Genomic DNA, 17,240 nt, shown 5'->3' on the forward strand with positions numbered 1-17,240 from the left:
CATCCCCATTTCATAGATGAGTAACAAGCCCAGAGAGGTTAAGTGACTTGCCTAAGATCACACAGCTGAGGGAATGATAGGCAGGATTTGAATACAGTCTGCTTGCTCCAGTCCAAGGCTTCTAATAACTCTAGATAACTCAGCTTCCGCCCCCACCTGTTCAGCCCTGCATCACTCCCCAGCAGCATGGGGCCCATGGCAGATGAAACATGCTCAGGAAATGCAAATGGAAGGCAAGAAGGCATGAAAGGAGTGGAGCTGGGAAAGGGTGACAGCAGCTTGCTCAGGCAGGGCCTGAATACCTTTGCTCCAGAAATTAAGATGTCAATCAGGGGTGGCTCCCAGGCTCCCCCCTCCACTCACCTCCTAGGCACTCGGACACACGTTCGGGGACCCATGCCCTGGCAGAGAAGACAGGAGAAGTGATAAGTCTCCCAACCCAGTCCCTCAAATACACAGCCTGGAAACCAGGGTCAAGCAGCCCTTAGCTTACCTGCAAGTGGACAGCACCTCAAACACCTACTTTACCTTGGCGCAAAGGACCCCACAGGTACACGGATGTCCTTTCCCCTCAGCTCTCCTGGAAAACACTTCTCACTCTCCCCCACCTCCTAGTTAGCCCTGAAACCAGACTATAGTCTCGGAGACTCCATTCATTCTAGAGGCCCTGGGACATGGCCTTCCACATTCGACTGCATGTTTTAACTATCTCTGAGTCAATCAAAATTAAAACACTGACACGTATGGGGTTTCTTTTTCCTGAATTTTTTTTTTTTTTTTTTTTGCCACACCATGTGGCACGTGGGATCTTAGTTCCCCAACCAGGGATTGAACCCGTGCCCCCTGCAGTGGAAGCGCGGAGTCTTAACCACTGGACTGCCAGGGAAGTCCCTCTTTTTCCTGCTTTTAAAGTAGTTATAGTATTGATGGCACATTAGGGACTTATTGTGCACTTGAATGACTTTTATATAGTGCCTCCCATAGACTAGGTCCTGTCCTAAGTAAGCCCTCTACAAGTATCAATTCATTTAATCCTCACAACAACTCTACAAGGTAGGTACTTCTATTATCCCCATTTTACAGATGAAGAAACTGAGGAACTTGTTCAAGGTCAGCCAGTGTGGAGGCAGAGGCAGAATAATCTCCTCCGTCCTTTGCTTTTCTGAGTGTGTTATGTAAATCATCTCTGCCTGAGCTGGGACAATGTTGGGGTAGCGTAGGGGAACACTCTGCTTTTGACGCTTAGCACCCTGTGTGGATGTGCTCATTTCATTGCCTGTGCCTGGCTAGACTGAGGGCAGAACCGTGTCTCTGAATTAACACCGTGTCCAGCATAGTGCCCCTCACCTAGCGGGGCAATGGATGTTGAATGAGGTGAGGCATTATCCCCACCTTACCCTTCACAAAGAGGCTCAGAGATTCTGACCTGACCGAAGGCACACAGCTGTACGTTCTAGTCAGCACGAACGCAGAGTCTTTCTGCCACCAGATTCCGTGCTAAATATAACACCATTTATTCTTTGTAGTGACTGCATTATATTCCTGATATGGTTACCATAATTTAACCAATTGGCAACAGTTAGATAAATCTTGACAACTTTGCACTATCACAAATAGCTGCAATAAAATCTTTGCATTTATCTTTGCCCACCTCTATGAACATTCCCATAGCCTAAGTCCCTAGACTGAGATTGTTAGGTCTGCACATTTTTTTGGTTTGTTTTTGCTTTGGGCTGGGCCACACGGCTTGTGGGATCTCAGTTCCCTGACCAGGGACTAAACCCGGGCCAGGGAAGTGAAAGCCTGTAACCCTAACCACAGGCCACCAGGGAGCTCCCGGGTCTGCACATTTTAAGTCTGGATACGACAAGGTTACCATCTAATCACGTGGGCCCAATTTACCATCTCCCCTCTCCCTAAGGTATGGGAGGACCTGTTTTCTACGCTGTGTGTGTTCAATTTTAAAACACCCCAGAGACTGTATTAGGGATTTCTGGGACAATTTCTGAAGGTGACTATACTGCATGGAGTTTCCCTTAACAGAATCTACCCTCTCCTTGATATCGAAATTGGAGACCTTTTTAAAAAGCCTTCTGCGGTTCATCCCTCTGGGAGCTAGGTCCAGCTCCCCATGTCCAGGAAGTCCCTAGGAAGCCAAGCAATCAGGTCTACACTGCATTAGGCTGTCGATGCAGAGAAAAGCAGGGGTATGATAAAGCGCGCCCAGAGATCAGCTCCCCGGTCACTCACCGGGAAGCCAGCTGCCACCTCAGCTGAGTGCGAGCTTCTTTTCACGTTGTTTCCTTAAATAAAAGTCATAACCAGCTTTGGAAGAACTTTTCATCAAGCTGAGCAAAGAAATAGAATAGAGCAGAAGAGTTGATGAGGTTAACCAGTCTGTGCCCGTCATTTATCAGATAAGGAAGTTGAGACCCAGAGATGTTGAGTGACTCGGCCAAGGTCACACAGAAGAGCAGAAAAAGCAGTGGTGGAAGCCAGCTCAAAGCCGGGCGTTCACACTTCTAGCTGAGTGCTCCTTATAACATAGCAGGGCGCATCCAGGACCTCCACTGACAGTCCTTTCAGTCTGCCTTTCTTCAATCTCTGTTGCTCTTGAACATGAGGGGAAAGTTAGGTTTCTTGAGAAGGGATCTCTGGATGAAAATCATGGCAGCTCAGCTCCGTGCCTTTGTGCATGCTGTTCTCGCGTCCTTGGAGTCTGTTCTCTGCCTAACTGCTTGAACTCCTTCTCATCCTTCAAGACCCAAAAGAACTATGTGCTGTGAAAATATCCCGTGATTCCCCAGGGCACCTGGTTGTCCCCTGCTCTGTGTTCCCAGGCCCTGACCTTGGCCAGCACTCGGAACACTCTATGGTGGTTGTTGACTCCTTATGCATCTTCTCCAGGAGTGAAAATTCCTCAAACACACAGAGGTGGGCTTCCCTGGTGGCGCAGTGGTTGAGAGTCCGCCTGCCGATGCAGGGGACGCGGGTACGTGCCCCGGTCCGGGAAGATCCCACGTGCCGCGGAGCGGCTGGGCCCGTGAGCCATGGCCACTGGGCCTGCGCGTCCAGAGCCTGTGCTCCGCAGCGGGAGAGGCCACAACAGTGAGAGGCCCACGTACCGCAAAAAAAAAAAAAAAAACAAAAACGCACAGAGGTAGCAAAATCAAACTTTGCAACCCCACTCACACCTTAAGCTCTGAAGGGATAGATTTTGGACCACAAGCTCCAGGAGGGAGGGAGTTCATTATCCTGTCCTAGCTCCTGGCTCACAGGATAAACTCAAGAAGGGTTTGGTGCTGCCAACGGAATCTGAACAGGGAAGTTCTGCCAAAGGAGGAGCTTCAAATCCTGGAGCCATTGGGCTTTTGACAGATACTACGTGGAGGGGCCAAGCAGGTCAGGCTGACCTGACGGGAGAGGGCGCTAAAAGGTACGAAAAGTCCTCACACGGGTATAGGCCTCCAGGGCTTTTTCACAGATGACCTCATTTGAGTGAACTTTGTAACTGCTCTTGTGTAACCTTCCTCTTACTGCCAAGAAAACTGCTCCCAAATCCGGCTGATCCAGGCCTCAGGACTCTGAGACACAGATGTGGCACAAAGGGAAGGAGTAAATCAGGCTGAGAAATACATGACAACATATCCTTAGGTCACAGGATTGAGGAGAAAGAAAATAAGAGTGACTACAGCCTTGAAATTCCCCTATACACAGCGAGTAGCTCCAGTAAGAATTACTCTCCTTTCATAAAATGGGCTGAGCTGTCCTGGTTCTGGAATTGAGGGTTTTGGAAAAGAACACACGAAATGCAGGAATGTGGGATTTCATTATCTCTAGTTTACTTTGCCTGTTTACACACACGATCTGTACGTGTACATAACAGTGGTGAGAGCCATTCTCTGAATACAATCTGGTACTCAGAGACGACAGATGCACGTGGAAAATGAGGCGCCGGTGAACGAACCTCAACACGGAGAGACAACCAAGCACGGTGGTATTCTGTGATCACAGAGGCCCTCAAAACCCTCTTGTTCAGCACCTGGGGAACAGACGCTTTTCAAAAGACAATACAAGGCTACTTCAGCAGGACACCCAGACCCCAAACGGCACTCCAAAGAACATATTAGTTTCCCTGCCTTCTGCAGAGGAGCCATAAGGTTCTAAAGGCTTAATCAAGAAAGAGGAGGCAGGGGGGTTATCACCTGCTATGCACGTGTGCTGGGCATTTCACATACATATTCCCTTCATCCTGACAGTACCACCTCCATTTTACAGATGGGGAAATTGAGGCTTGACCAGGGTCAGACACGATTTGGACCCACATCTCACATTTGCCTAAACTTTCAGCCTTGCCACGCTGTGTCACACAGGGACTGAGAGCATGTTCCCTAGAGACAGGCAAAGGTGCTAAGACTGAACAGGAAGTGGCAGAAGACTCCTCGATATACAAGATTCGGTAATGGACGCTTTCCGCAGAGTCAGAGTAAGGCTGAGCCTGAGTCAGACCTGCAGGAGAGAAACGTCTGGACATTTAAGTGAGATAGTGAACTTCTGGCGTCACCTTGTGCCTGTTGCCGTTTGGTGCTGAACGTGAAACGTAGGAGAGATGTCAATCCCTTCAGCAAGCCCCTGCCACCTACCCCGGCCCCACTTCCACCACCCCCGTTTTCAGATGTAAGCTCCAGGGGGCAAAACAATTCTCCCGGGGCCCATCATAGCTTGCCAACACTCCCAAAGCACCACGGTGACACCTTCGAAATCTCACTGTCAGGTGTTTCTGCCACCTTTGGGTACAATGTATCACACCCCACATTTTGATCGATACAGGTTAACCTGTGGCCAGATGAGATACGAACTACATATTTTAAGTACATACTTATACGCAATACATTTTACACTGAAGATTTTCCAGACCTCAGACTCCTACCAACCTAAGCTTGAGTTAAGCCAGGCGAGTGCAGTGCTTATCAGTTAATGCTATTACCAGGCTTGACTGGGGCGGGAGGGGCGTCAAAGAAGCTTCCAGGATGATTATCCAAAACGCAAGGGGCTTGGTTCGAAAGGCTTAAGAGACACCCTGAGAGAGGGAAGGGGTATCTCATCACAGAGCGGTAACTGTGCCTTGGTGGGGCACAGGGGACAGGGCATCTCACCACTCCCAGCACTCCCAAGGTGAGCGCCACACAAGGACAAGGCTGGAAATTGAGAAGCGCTGCCAAGGGGAAATAAAAGGTTGAGTTCAAGGGCAGATGGACAGGCCCGTTTGGTCCGGTTTGGGTGGTGGTCCAAGTAAGAGGAGGGTGGGCCAAAGTCAAGCCGCCATTTATCAGGGACATTTTTGCAGACAGGTTGGCTTCTTGCCATCAGAAGCAAGGGAAGATATTTTCGTCCACTTCTGACTTAGCATAACCTTGTCCAAAAGGGTAAAAGTGCCTTGGGCCACAGCGATGAACAGAAGGCTTATTACCACACAACTCTGAAGCACCACTCAGTCTACACCACTGACGGGTGGTCAGGGGAGGTTCAGTGCCAATATGCATTTTGCAAAATTACCCTGACTCAGCTTAAAATTCAACAGGTTATGAAAACGTCTGCTCTCCGGTTTTATTCCTAACAGAGAAAAGAGTCCCGTGTGCTTGAATTCAATACCGTAGGCCAAGAGTGTTCTAAAAAACCCTCAAAGCAATCTACACATGTGCCAAAGTGCAGAGTCGTGAGTCATTTTCTGGAGTTCTGTCAACAAAGAACAAACGCCATGATTGTTATCAAAAACTATAAAGCATTCACTCACAATGGGGGGGGGAGTAACCTTATTGCTCCGAAAACCAATATATAATAGACAACATGGACAGAAAAGTATCAATGTTCGTTACCTAAAAATCATCCAATACTCTGTCGCAGAGGCACTCCAGGTTAACTGTTTTGGTAGCTAATCACGAGCCACTTGCAATATTTGACATTCCGCGGACGAAATAAATACTACAACCAGAATGTGTCTTTCAGGCAGTTGGTTGTTTCATAAAGAACCCTGCTGGAAATAAATGCTTCTGCAAAACTGACCAGAGGGAACTACTGTTAAATAACACCACTAATAGCCATTGACACAGAAGATAAGGAAGAATCAGGGAGCATCTGATGGCAGCAGAAGAGAGTCCTGAGGCCCCGGCCCCACTTCAGCCACACAACAGAGGCTTTCCCAATCCCGCCCTCTCGCTGAGCCAGAGCTTGGCCCTCTTCGGCCAAAAGGGATGTTCCAGATTAAGGTCAAGTCCTGCCAGCAACGCAAAGTGCCTGATTGGGAGTGGCGGTGCTTGTGACACAGGGCGATGCCACCAGGGACAGTCTGGGGCCTGACCTTGCTCGCCCCCCAGACTCCACCCCACCCCCACCCCACACACTGCCTGGTAAGCTTCCTCCAGGAAGCGGGATCAACAATTTAGTCGATAACTAAGAAAGATAAGTGGAAAATCTATTAGCCACTGTCCTGCTGGCAGCCCTTTTGCTTCTCTTTTATTTCTTGTAACCGTCTTGCTTCAGATTCAAACTAGAGCTCTGGGGAGGAAGTCCTGGAGAGAAGGATTTCAGATACCAACACCCGTACGTCCCGTACCAGCCCAGCAGACCGAACAGGGTGCCAAACACTTTCTGGGACAAGTTGTGAAAGTAAACGGCCGTGCACAGAAACATCCACACCCAGATGAAGGTCATGAGGCCCAGGGCGACCCCCAGGGTGGTGATGGCCGCGTGAAGCCAGTGGCTTCGGTCCGTCCTCAGCTCGTGCAGCACAGCCATCTCCTCCACAATCATAAGGACACAGAAGGTGAGCAGGAAGGAGTGGCCTGAGATGTCAAAGCCATGCCAAAAGCCTCCTTCCCCGTGGCACTGCTGCTTACTCTGGTGCTCCTTTCTCACCCCCTCCAGGGCTGGCGACTGGTAGCAGCTGCCTGTGTAGTGCTCAATGTTGGCGAAGACGGCTGTGCCCACGTACCAGATGGCCGTGCCCACAAGCAGTGTGCTCAGCCGCCGCAGGACCAGGCCGGCCTTGCCCATCAGGTGGTAGTTGGTGAGGGTGATGAAAGGCAGAAGGAGACAGAAGGTCCAGGCCCAGGCCATTTTGACAAAATACCTGGCAGAGGAAGAAAGTGGAAGTGAAGACGGGGACATGGCGGAGAGGGAACAATGTCATCACTCAGGACTCTGGACTCTCGAGGGAGGGAAAAAGGAGAAATAGGTGATAAAAGCTATAGACCACAACTTCACTCACTAAGTACTTTAAGTGTATTAACTATTGAATCCTTACACAACTCTATGAGGTAGGTACTGCTATCATCCCTATTTTACAGAGAAGAAAACAGAGGCACAGAGAAGCATCATGCCCAAAGCAGAGGTCATCAGTGGTGGAGCCGGGATTTAAACCCAGGTTCTGTGATCTTAAGCACTACGCTATTTGCTGAGGCAAGTAATTACAGAGCTTTCACATACATCCACTTTCCCATAGAATACTCACAGTTACCTCGGGGGGAAGGTGTCACTAGCCCCATATTATAGGTAAAGAATAGTTCAGTAACTTGCCAGGACCACACTCACATGACCAGCAAGCCCAGGTTAAACCAAGGTTTGGCCAGCCCCAAAGCCCAGGCTTTTTCTACACCAAGGCTTTTTCCTACGTGGTAGAAATGAACAGACAGAGCTTGACTTCACGCTAGAAGACCCAGGTTCAAATCCTGACTCTGACTTATTACCACACCTCCAGGCCTCCATTTCCTCAACTGTTAAATAGAACTGAGGGGACCCAACGATTTTTAAATCCAGAGCCAATGATTCACTAGTTCCCTTTCAATAATTAACTGGCATAGAGGTGTGGAGCAAAACACCAGAATCCACGGCAACTCGCAAAAGACAGGGACTTGTCTGCCAGGCTCTTCGGCTCCCAGCTCATCCAGGCCAGATCAAGCAGCAGCTGTCTTGTCTGCCTCCCCTGCCCTCATCAAAGGTGGCTGAGCTGGGGACCAGGTGCGGTAAACACATATGCAAGAGGCTTGGGGCCATGACCACTCTCATAACCTGTTCTCAGCCCAGCCTGAGGGTGGGTGAGGAAGGAAGGTGCACAAAGGACAGAAGGACTCTTCCTGGGTTCCAAAGGTTCTTCAGACACTACCCAAGGGCCTGTCGCTAAAATCTTCCCTGGGACTGATATGCAAGAATCTGGCCACAGCCAAGACCTGTCAGGTATTTGAGGAAACTGCTGGAGAGAGAAACCAGGGTTTTAAGTAGATAACCAAAGTTGGACTGACTTTTGGGAGATGCTGCAGACACTGCACCTCCCAAGGAGACTCGAAGCTCACGTCAGGGGAGGAGTTTTATCTTTCAGAGTTTCCCTTTACTATTGCAACGGTGTTTGCGTCGATAAACTTAAAATCCAAGAGATTTAAAAAAAAAAAAAAAAAAGGAGGGGGTGGGTGGACTTAAGGAGAAGTCTCAAAGGGCCCGGCTGGGATGGTGTTCCTAGGCCACTGCCATGAACTTTGAGTTACTGAGAAAATCCAAGCAGATCCAGGGGTAAGGTCACGGACTGGAGGGTTCCACTCCGGGGCGACTGTCTTGGAACGGGGGTTGGCATGGGCTAGGACAGGCTCTCAAAGGTGGGGGGCGGGGGGTGCTGGCGAAAGAAGGCAGGTCTGCTTGCCCCACCCAGGTGTGATGGGATTCTGTCAGCAGCTGGGGGGTATCAGATTTAGGGCGGAGGCGCAGGGTCTGACATTGGCAGGCAGGAGGGAGGTGGCATCTCCCCCAGGGCAGGGGCCAACTCCTAACCCCACAAAGGGAGGCAGGGGGAGCAGCGACACAGGCCGGTTCACCCCCCTTCCCACCCCCCACCCCTACACACACACAGACACACACACCACCCTGCCCAGTCAAGCTCAGACTGTCTGGTTTGGGTGTGCAAACGCGACTTGCTAGTGACACTAGCTATTCCGGGGTCCCTCCATCGCGACACGCGTGCAGACGCTGCTATCACGAAGGGGAGAAGGATCTCCCCTTCCAATGACTCGTCCATCAGGGCAGCTAACCCCCGGCTCTCTGGGCAAGGCGACAGCTACGGCAGGGACAGGAGAGGACCCGGGGCGCACTCACACGTTGAAGACGTTGCGCTTGTTGCTGAGATAGCTCTCGGGCAGAGGGGAAAGCTCCTTGAGGAGGGAGCCCGCCAGCATGGAGGCCACCAGGGCCCAGGGCAGGTAGCGCCGTACGGCTGCCCGCACCAGCGTCCCCCTGAGGGCCCACGCGCAGCGCTCCAGGTGCTCCATGCCCGACCTGCCGGCCTCCGTCAGCCTCCCCGTGCCCTCTCGGCCACCGTCTGGCCCTTCGTCTTGGCCGGCGCCACCGCCTCCCTTTGAGCGCACGCGCGCCGCTCGCAGGCCCCGCCCCCGAGGAGCGTGAGCGCTCCGGAGCCCGCGCGCTCCCCCTCCTGGCCACCTGCGGCCCCTGCAGCGCTCCTGTTTCCAAAATCCTCGCTTGCCTCCTTGCCTTCTCGAAATCCCGCCGCCAGGGTAACATGCTCCCGGTAAGGAAAGGCACACATCCTCTGTGCCTTGCTCTGATCGGAGGAAAAAGCGCTTGTGGAAATATTTGCTGGAGGTGGGGAAGAATAAACGTAGAGTTGTAGGAATTGGAGCAGTGGTCCCAGCATCATTTAGTCTCTCTTGGAGATGCTTCCTCCATCTGAGCCTTAGTTTTCTCATCTGTAACATGGGGAGCCAAGAGGAGATCAACCTTTCCCGAGTTAGTTTATGAACTCGAGGTTCATTATGGTGGTCCAGACATACGGACATGAGAAAATAAATGCATAAAATAACCATTAGATTTGCATTTTAAATTATTGGCTTTATTTTCACTTTTAAAACAACTGTGATTGGTATTGAGAGAAAATGCTGGACGCTGGGGGTTAACGGCCATCAGATGAGGGCGTTGATGACTCAGTCACTCGTTTATCACAGAGTTAAACCCACTCATCCCCTGTCATGGCTGGGTGTCTAATTGTTTCCCAACCTTGCGGCATTTCTTTGCCATTGTATTAGTTTCCTAGTGCTGCCATAACAAATTACCACAACTATGTTGGCTTAAACGAACAGAAATTTATTCTCTGACAGTTCTGGAGACCAGAGTCTGAAATGAAGCTGCTGACAGGATTGGTTCCTTCTGGAGGCTCTGAGGGAGGACTCTTTCCGTAGCTCTCTCCTAGCTTCTGTGACTGCTGGCAGTCTTGGCATTCCTTGGCTCATGGCTGCATCACTGCAATCTTTGCCTCCGTCTTCATGTGGGCTTCTCCCTTCTGTGTCTCTGTGTGTCCTCTCTCCTTCTGTCCCTTATAAGGACACTAGTTATTGGATTAGGGTCCACTCTAAATCAGGATAATCTCATCTTGAGATCCTTAATTATATGTGCAACGACCCTATTTCCAAATAAGGTCACATTCCTAAGTACCAGGGATCAAGACTTTGACATATCTTTTTTTTGGGGGGGGGTGTCACCATTCAACACATTACGTCCACCTTAACTGTTTTTGCTATGTCTGTATACCACCAATACTATTATTCCTTAACATTTTTCTTTAAACAACACACATTTAAAACTGAGATACTTATTCAATAGCCTCCCAAGCAGAAATATCCATGGAATAATAGATTCTGTGTGCCAGTTATGTTTTTTCTATTACAAAAAAAAATTTCTATTGAAATATGCATCATCTCTAACTGCCTAAAATAATCTCGTGTCCCTAAACCAAGGATAGCTACTGCACTTTGGGAAACACTGGCCTGATTTACACGTATAATACAATGATGTTTAAAATCTCTCATGCAGGGAATCAATAAACTAATAGGAGTAAAAGTATTAATGCCTTAAAACTGTCTCAAGGTGATCGGTAAATTGCATTTCTCTGATCATAGTTTTTATGTAGCAAGACGTCTCTGGGTCTTCAAAAAGCTAGGTTGAAAAAAGCAAAGGTACTGGTGATTATACTAATTTGCCTTTTCATGATTGGAGATAAAAACCACACAGCTGGCAAGATGTTAATTGTGAAGGCAGCTTATAAATAGTATCTGAAACCGTCTGTATCTCCTGAAGATTGTCAGGTGCTGAATTATTGTTACTTTCCATAGCAAGCTGCATAATGGTTAAGAACAGGGAGGTAGGACTTCCCAGGTTGTGCAGTGGTTAAGAATCCGCCTGCCAATGCAGGGGACACGGGTTCGATCCCTGGTCCGGGAAGATGCCACATGCTGCGGAGCAACTAAGTCCATGCACCACAACTACTGAGCCTGCGCTCTAGAGCCCGCGAGCCACAACTACTAAGCCCGCATGCCACAACTACTGAAGCCCACGCGCCTAGAGCCCGTGCTCCACAACAAGAGAAGCCACCACAATGAGAAGACTGCACACCTCAATGAAAAGTAGCCCCCGCTCGCCGCAACTGGAGAAAGCCTGCACACAGCAACAAAGACACAATGCAGCCTAAATAAATAAATTTATAAATTTATAAATAAATAAAATAAAGAACAGGGAGATACACTGGACATTATTAGCTAAGTGGTCCCCCTTGACGAAATGCTAGATGCTAATCCCCCACCCCCAAGAAAAGGGGAAAGGGCGCTAGGTGACAGAAACTCTAGACATCACCCAGAGGAACCAGCTAAAACATACCTCCTGTATGTTTCAGGATTTGTATTTCTCTAGAAAGGAAACGGGTTTGTTCTATTTGAAACTCTACAGCTTAATCCCTGGAAATTTTTGAAGACTGAGCTACACCCAGACCTGAAATTTTGTAGGTCTCTGAAGTTTTCTTTTCTTTTTTAAAAACTTCAACCCATGTGAAGAAATACATATTCATGTTGTGGGTCCAGCTGTGTGCTGGAGCGAACTCATATGGATGGCGAGAACAGATTGTTAAATTTTCCGGACTTCTGCCAGCTGATCGTTAAAGCCAGTATTAAAAATCACATTATATAAATGAACAATTAAATGCACAATAACTATTCAAAACCCATCATTTCCAAATTATTTTACTCTGTTTCACTATTACCTATGCCCCTGAGGTTGCTTACATCTATTGTATAGTATGTTACCATGCAACTTTTCCCAACTGTGTGTTCATTGGTGTCACATTTGTAGCTTGAAACCAGCCCTGGTAGGAGTATTTACACTAACGGAAATGGCAGGTGCTATAAATCAGGGCTTTATTTGGTTTGTCCACTGTCTAGACTGGTATGCAGCTCCATTTGTCAAACATGGTTGAACTGAAACTAGAGGTTGGCGATGGATACAAGAGTCCAGCAAACATCAATGAAAGCGTTCTGGGAGAATCAGTTCGCTATATGGAATTTACAGTAAAGAGAATTTGTATATTTTATTATTTTAAAATTATGGCTACACATTCTTTAGATTAAGAGAAAGTTGGGGAATCCCTGATGGTCCAGTGGTTAGGACTCCACGCTTCCACTGCAGGGGGCACAGGTTCGATCCCTGCTCAGGGAAATAAGATCTGCGGTGTGGTCAAATAAATAGTAAATAAATAAAATTTGGGGACGTCTCTGGCAATCCAGTGGTTAAGACTCTGCTCTCCCAATGCAGGGGGCATGGGTTCGATCCCTGGTGGGGGAACTAGGATCCTGCATGCCGCACGATGCAGCCAAAAAAAAAAAGAAAGAAAAGAAAAAAAAAGAGAAATTTATAATACACTTATGTACATACATACTTATACATTTTCCCCTAGAGAGATAGTTGTTAAACATTTATCAACAAATCACTGGTTGTGATCCAGTACACATATAAATATATATATGTATATAAATATATATATTGTATATATATAAAAATATATATATTCATTCATAAGTGAATATATATGCTAATAAATATATAGGTATAGCTATAAATATAGCTTTATGACAGTTCATGACAGAGTTTGCCTCTACTATGTGTGAGGCACTCTAATATTTTCTATTCAATTATAAGTTCAATTTTTTAAACATGCTGATCATGACCCATTGAATTGATTTTACAACTCACTAGTGGGTGGGGATCTGTAGTTTGAAAAACACTTCGCTAGATTTGAAGGCATTGGAGAACCATGACCTGCCCTTCCCCACCAGGGGGTGATAGAAGACTACGAATATCAGGGCTCTGCCCTGCCTGAGACTTCAGTGGTATCGCCTAATTTGTTGGGTTTCATTCCTTCATTTATTTATTCAACAAATACTTGTTCGAATTATATGGCCTCTCACTTCCAGCAACTTAAAATCTAGTGAAGGTGATCATCATTAATTTATTTAGCCAACCAACACTTATTAACAATTTGCTATGCACCAAGCATTGGGCTAGATGTTAAGACCTCCAGTGTTTTGGATAGATGAGTTCCCTTAATACCCATAGATTTATTGCTGTTTATAAACACCATTTTGGGGATTTCCCTGGTGGCCTAGTGGTTAGGATTCCAGGCTTTAATTCCCATGGCCTGGCTTCAACCCCTGGTTGGGGAACTGACATCCCACAAGCCGTGCGGCCAAAAAGAAAAGAAAAAAAAAAAAAAACCACACACACACAGACACCATTTTTCAGGCTTGAGGCAAGATGAGGCCGGGGCCATCTTGTCAAACCGGAAAGCAAGGAAACCATAAGCTATCAAACACTGCTAAGGTCATTTCAGGAGGACACAGAAGCCAATCAGAAAGGCTCACAGGCCAAAGGTGGGACAGTTTGAGCCTCAATAAGAGTATTAACTGCAATGCATGGAAATACACACATATGTTTAAATCCAGACGTTCATAATGTACTTAAACTAATGGATACCTTTGGAGAAATCAACTCATCATTTTGACAACTAGTAAATAAAGGGAAAGAATCAAGCATTTTTCCTGCCACTCCTATGGGAACTGAACCACTGAATAACCAAGGAGGAGATGAATTTCTTGTTAAAGAAAATATCTCCAGGAGTAAATGAAGGGGGAACAACAGAACTAGACATGGAAATTTAAAATGTTAGTTTGAAATATGGGTGAGTCAGATTCATCCAAAAGAAGTCAGTTTGCAGTTATTCATAAAAAGAAAAGTTTGATACTGTGAAGCACTGTCAACTAAATCTCTACAGATCCATCTCATAAGGTTTAAAAATTTTAAATCAGATTATCATAATTATGACCTTTGCTCAGAATTTTATATTTTAGGTTTCTTAGGGTCAGGTTTTATAAGCACATGGCTTCATGTTTATTACAGAAATGGAGAACTAGAAGCAAAAATATGTCTGCTACAAAAGAGTAGCATTTTCTTGTTGAATGCTAAGTGTAATTCCATAAGCAAATTCCACATGTATGTTACTTTTGTTGCAACAGTTTGGAGATTATAGAATTTATCTTGAAGTCTGAGTCTCTCTTGGACAAATAAACACTCTACTTTTTGAATTTTTTGAAAATCACTTGTCTTTTTATTTTGATGGTGGTTTTAGTTCTTTGAAAATGTAAACTCACTAAATTTGTGAATGGTTGCCTGGAAATCATCTGAGGCTACAGTTGGGCTTTGGCCAGGTTGAACATGAATATATGAATATATGTAAACTAAAGATTAAATAAAAGGAAATGTAAGCTTTGACTGCCTTCTTGTAAAGAATTTTTCTTCTTTATAACCATATTACCACTGATCCATAAGATTAAATTCTGCTGGGGTACAATCCCACTACTGGCCATATACCCTGAGAAAACCATAATTCAAAAAGAGTCATGTACCACAATGTTCATTGCAGCTCTATTTACAATAGCCAGGACATGGAAGCAACCTAAGTGTCCATTGACAGACGAATGTATGAAGAAGATGTGGCACATATATACAATGGAATATTACTCAGCCATAAAAAGAAACGAAATTGAATTATTTGTAGTGAGGTGGATGGACCTAGAGACTGTCATACAGAGTGAAGTAAGGCAGAAAGAGAAAAACAAATACCGTATGTTAACACATAGAATCTAAAAAAAAAAAAAGAAAAACAATGGTTCTGAAGAACCTAGGGGCAGGACAGGAATAAAGATGCAGACATAGAGAATGGACTGGAGGACACACGGAGGGGGAAGGGTAAGCTGGGACAAAGTGAGAGAGTGGCATGGACATATATACACTACCAAATGTAAATAGATAGCTAGTGGGAAGCAGCCGCATGGCATAGGGAGATCAGCTCGGTGCTTTGTGTCCACCTAGAGGGGTGGGATAGGGAGGGTGAGAGGGAGACACAAGAGGGAGGAGATATGGGGATGTTTGTATATGTATAGCTGATTCACTTTGTTATACAGCAGAACTTAACACACCACTGTAAAGCAATTATACTCCAATAAAGATGTTTAAAAAAAAAAATTCTGCTAGGGTAGAATACCAAAAAAAATGTGAGTGTTTCCACTGGAAAAGAGATCTTTATTTTGACAGTGATCTTGGTCTGTTTTAAGGGTCAATTGGCCTGTATCACTTGATTAAATGCAAAAAGCAGAAGGTCTTTATGGATTAGGAGTATCATCAAAGATTCTTTTAAAAACATAATGTACTAAAAAAAAAAAACATAATGTACTTATTTGTTTATTTTCTGTCTCCCTTACTTGAATATCAGCTCTAGAGGGTAGGGAACATTGCCTGTTTTGTTCGCTAAGGCATCCCAAGCGTTAGAACCATATCTGGCGCCTACTAAGCACTCAAAAAATATTTATTTTGTTAAATAAATTAAAGAATAGGGCTTCCCTGGTGGCTCAGTGTTTGAGAGTCCCCCTGCTGATGCAGGGGACACGGGTTCGTGCCCCGGTCCGGGAAGATCCTACATGCTGCGGAGTGGCTGGGCCCGTGAGCCATGGCCGCTGAGCCTGCGTGTCCGGAGCCTGTTCTCCGCGACGGGAGAGGCCACAACAGTGAGAGGCCCCGCGTACCGCAAAAAAAAAAAAAAAAAAAAAAAAGAATAATTATTAATATGCTGATGAAAGAATATGATTTTAAAATTTAAATTGCTTCCTTATAAACAGAAGAGAAACAGCAGAAAATAATAATTATGGAATTAAAAAAATTTTTTTTACTAGTAAGGGGTTCCCAAGATTTTAAATCGCTGTGAAAGGGGTTTCTGTTCCATAAGGCCTTGCAAGATGCCGCGGTAGAACGATAACGGGTTAAGGAGAGGATGTATGGGGCCATGAGAAGAGGACCCCGTAGGATCAGGGAAGGGTCAGAGAAGAGTTCGAGGAAGAGATGATTTCTGTCTAAGCTGAGATTGGAAGGACTGGCTAGAGGGTGGCCAGAGGAACTGTGGGAAGCAGTCATTCCAGGAAAGGCAACCAGCAGGTGCTTTTTTCTTGGCTGGTGTGCATGAAATAATTCATTCCCGCTTTGGCGGGAAGGGCCATCGCAGCCCAATAATCCTCCCAGCAGGCAGCCCTCTTTGGCCATATTTCCTAGCCAGAGAGCAGAAGTATTCATCCCCAGCACAAATTCCTTCTCTCTGAGCTCCCCTCTGCAATGCCTCCCCCATTCTGAACCTCTGGCCACCTCTCTTGCCGGCCGGAGGGGATGGCTAGCCACTCCCTAGGGTGAGGCAGCTGAGCAAAGCCAGCAGCTGCCAGAGGCCAGGCTGCCTGACTGCCAAACTGGGAGGGGGTTATATCCACTGGCTGTGCCCCCAACACACACAAGCCCAGGCTGCGCATCCTCTGGGCCCATTTGGGTACAGGGTCAGAAGGGCTGGTGCAGCAGGGCAGGGATTTGGCTTTGCTCATCTTCAGGCCACAGGGAGAGTGGCAGGAGGGGCCAAGGACCCTGACTACCTTCCTGCTTTCTCCTCTGGCCACTGAGTGCTACAAACCCCAGACCCTCCTCTCTGAAGCAGTCACAGGGCTGAGGCTTGGAAGGAGGGGGCTGGCTTTTTTTTTTTTTTTTCCCCGAACGAGCATTGGTAAAGTTAGAAGAAGAAAAAAGCAAGGAAGTGAATACCCCAGTGTCAGTACAGCAGTTACCTGTAGGACAGAGGGTAACTCTAACTCTAACAGTTGATAGGGTTAGAGGGCATGGGATCAGAGGGTTTTGCAGGTGTAGGCAGTGTTCTTTACCTGGGGATAGTCACAGAGATGTTTGCTTTAAAAATATTCATTAGGGGCTTCCCTGGTGGCGCAGTGGTTGAGAGTCCGCCTGCCGATGCAGGGGACACGGGTTCGTGCCCCGGTTCC

At 46.8% G+C, this 17,240-nt stretch overlaps 1 protein-coding gene and 1 non-coding gene across 2 annotated transcripts; one reads left to right on the forward strand and one right to left on the reverse strand.

The window, feature by feature from the left end:
- Window positions 1-3,820: 3,820 nt before the first annotated feature.
- Window positions 3,821-9,380, reverse strand: FITM2 (fat storage inducing transmembrane protein 2). The gene is made up of 2 exons (XM_067708207.1): window positions 9,139-9,380; window positions 3,821-7,129 (listed from the first exon to the last, which is right to left on the reverse strand). Exons 1-2 carry the CDS (start codon window positions 9,309-9,311, stop codon window positions 6,514-6,516), a joined length of 789 nt encoding a protein of 262 aa, XP_067564308.1. The 5' UTR covers window positions 9,312-9,380; the 3' UTR covers window positions 3,821-6,513.
- A 3,084-nt stretch (window positions 9,381-12,464) lies between these two features.
- Window positions 12,465-12,537, forward strand: TRNAW-CCA (transfer RNA tryptophan (anticodon CCA)). Its single transcript has one exon. It is a non-coding gene; the product is annotated as a tRNA-Trp (tRNA).
- Window positions 12,538-17,240: the final 4,703 nt, after the last annotated feature.

The sequence above is a fragment of the Pseudorca crassidens genome, chromosome 15 (assembly GCF_039906515.1).
Source record: "Pseudorca crassidens isolate mPseCra1 chromosome 15, mPseCra1.hap1, whole genome shotgun sequence".
NCBI classification, from domain to species: domain Eukaryota; kingdom Metazoa; phylum Chordata; class Mammalia; order Artiodactyla; family Delphinidae; genus Pseudorca; species Pseudorca crassidens.

What these genes read in the sequence shown, in the direction of transcription:
- FITM2 (XM_067708207.1), bottom strand. Translation starts at nt 9,311, where the DNA reads ATGGAGCACCTGGAGCGCTGCGCGTGGGCCCTCAGGGGGACGCTGGTG. An exon ending in AAGCGCAACGTCTTCAACGT is followed by an intron (nt 7,130 to 9,138) that starts GTGAGTGCGCCC and finishes TTCCTCTGCCAG; the next exon opens with GTATTTTGTCAAAATGGCCT.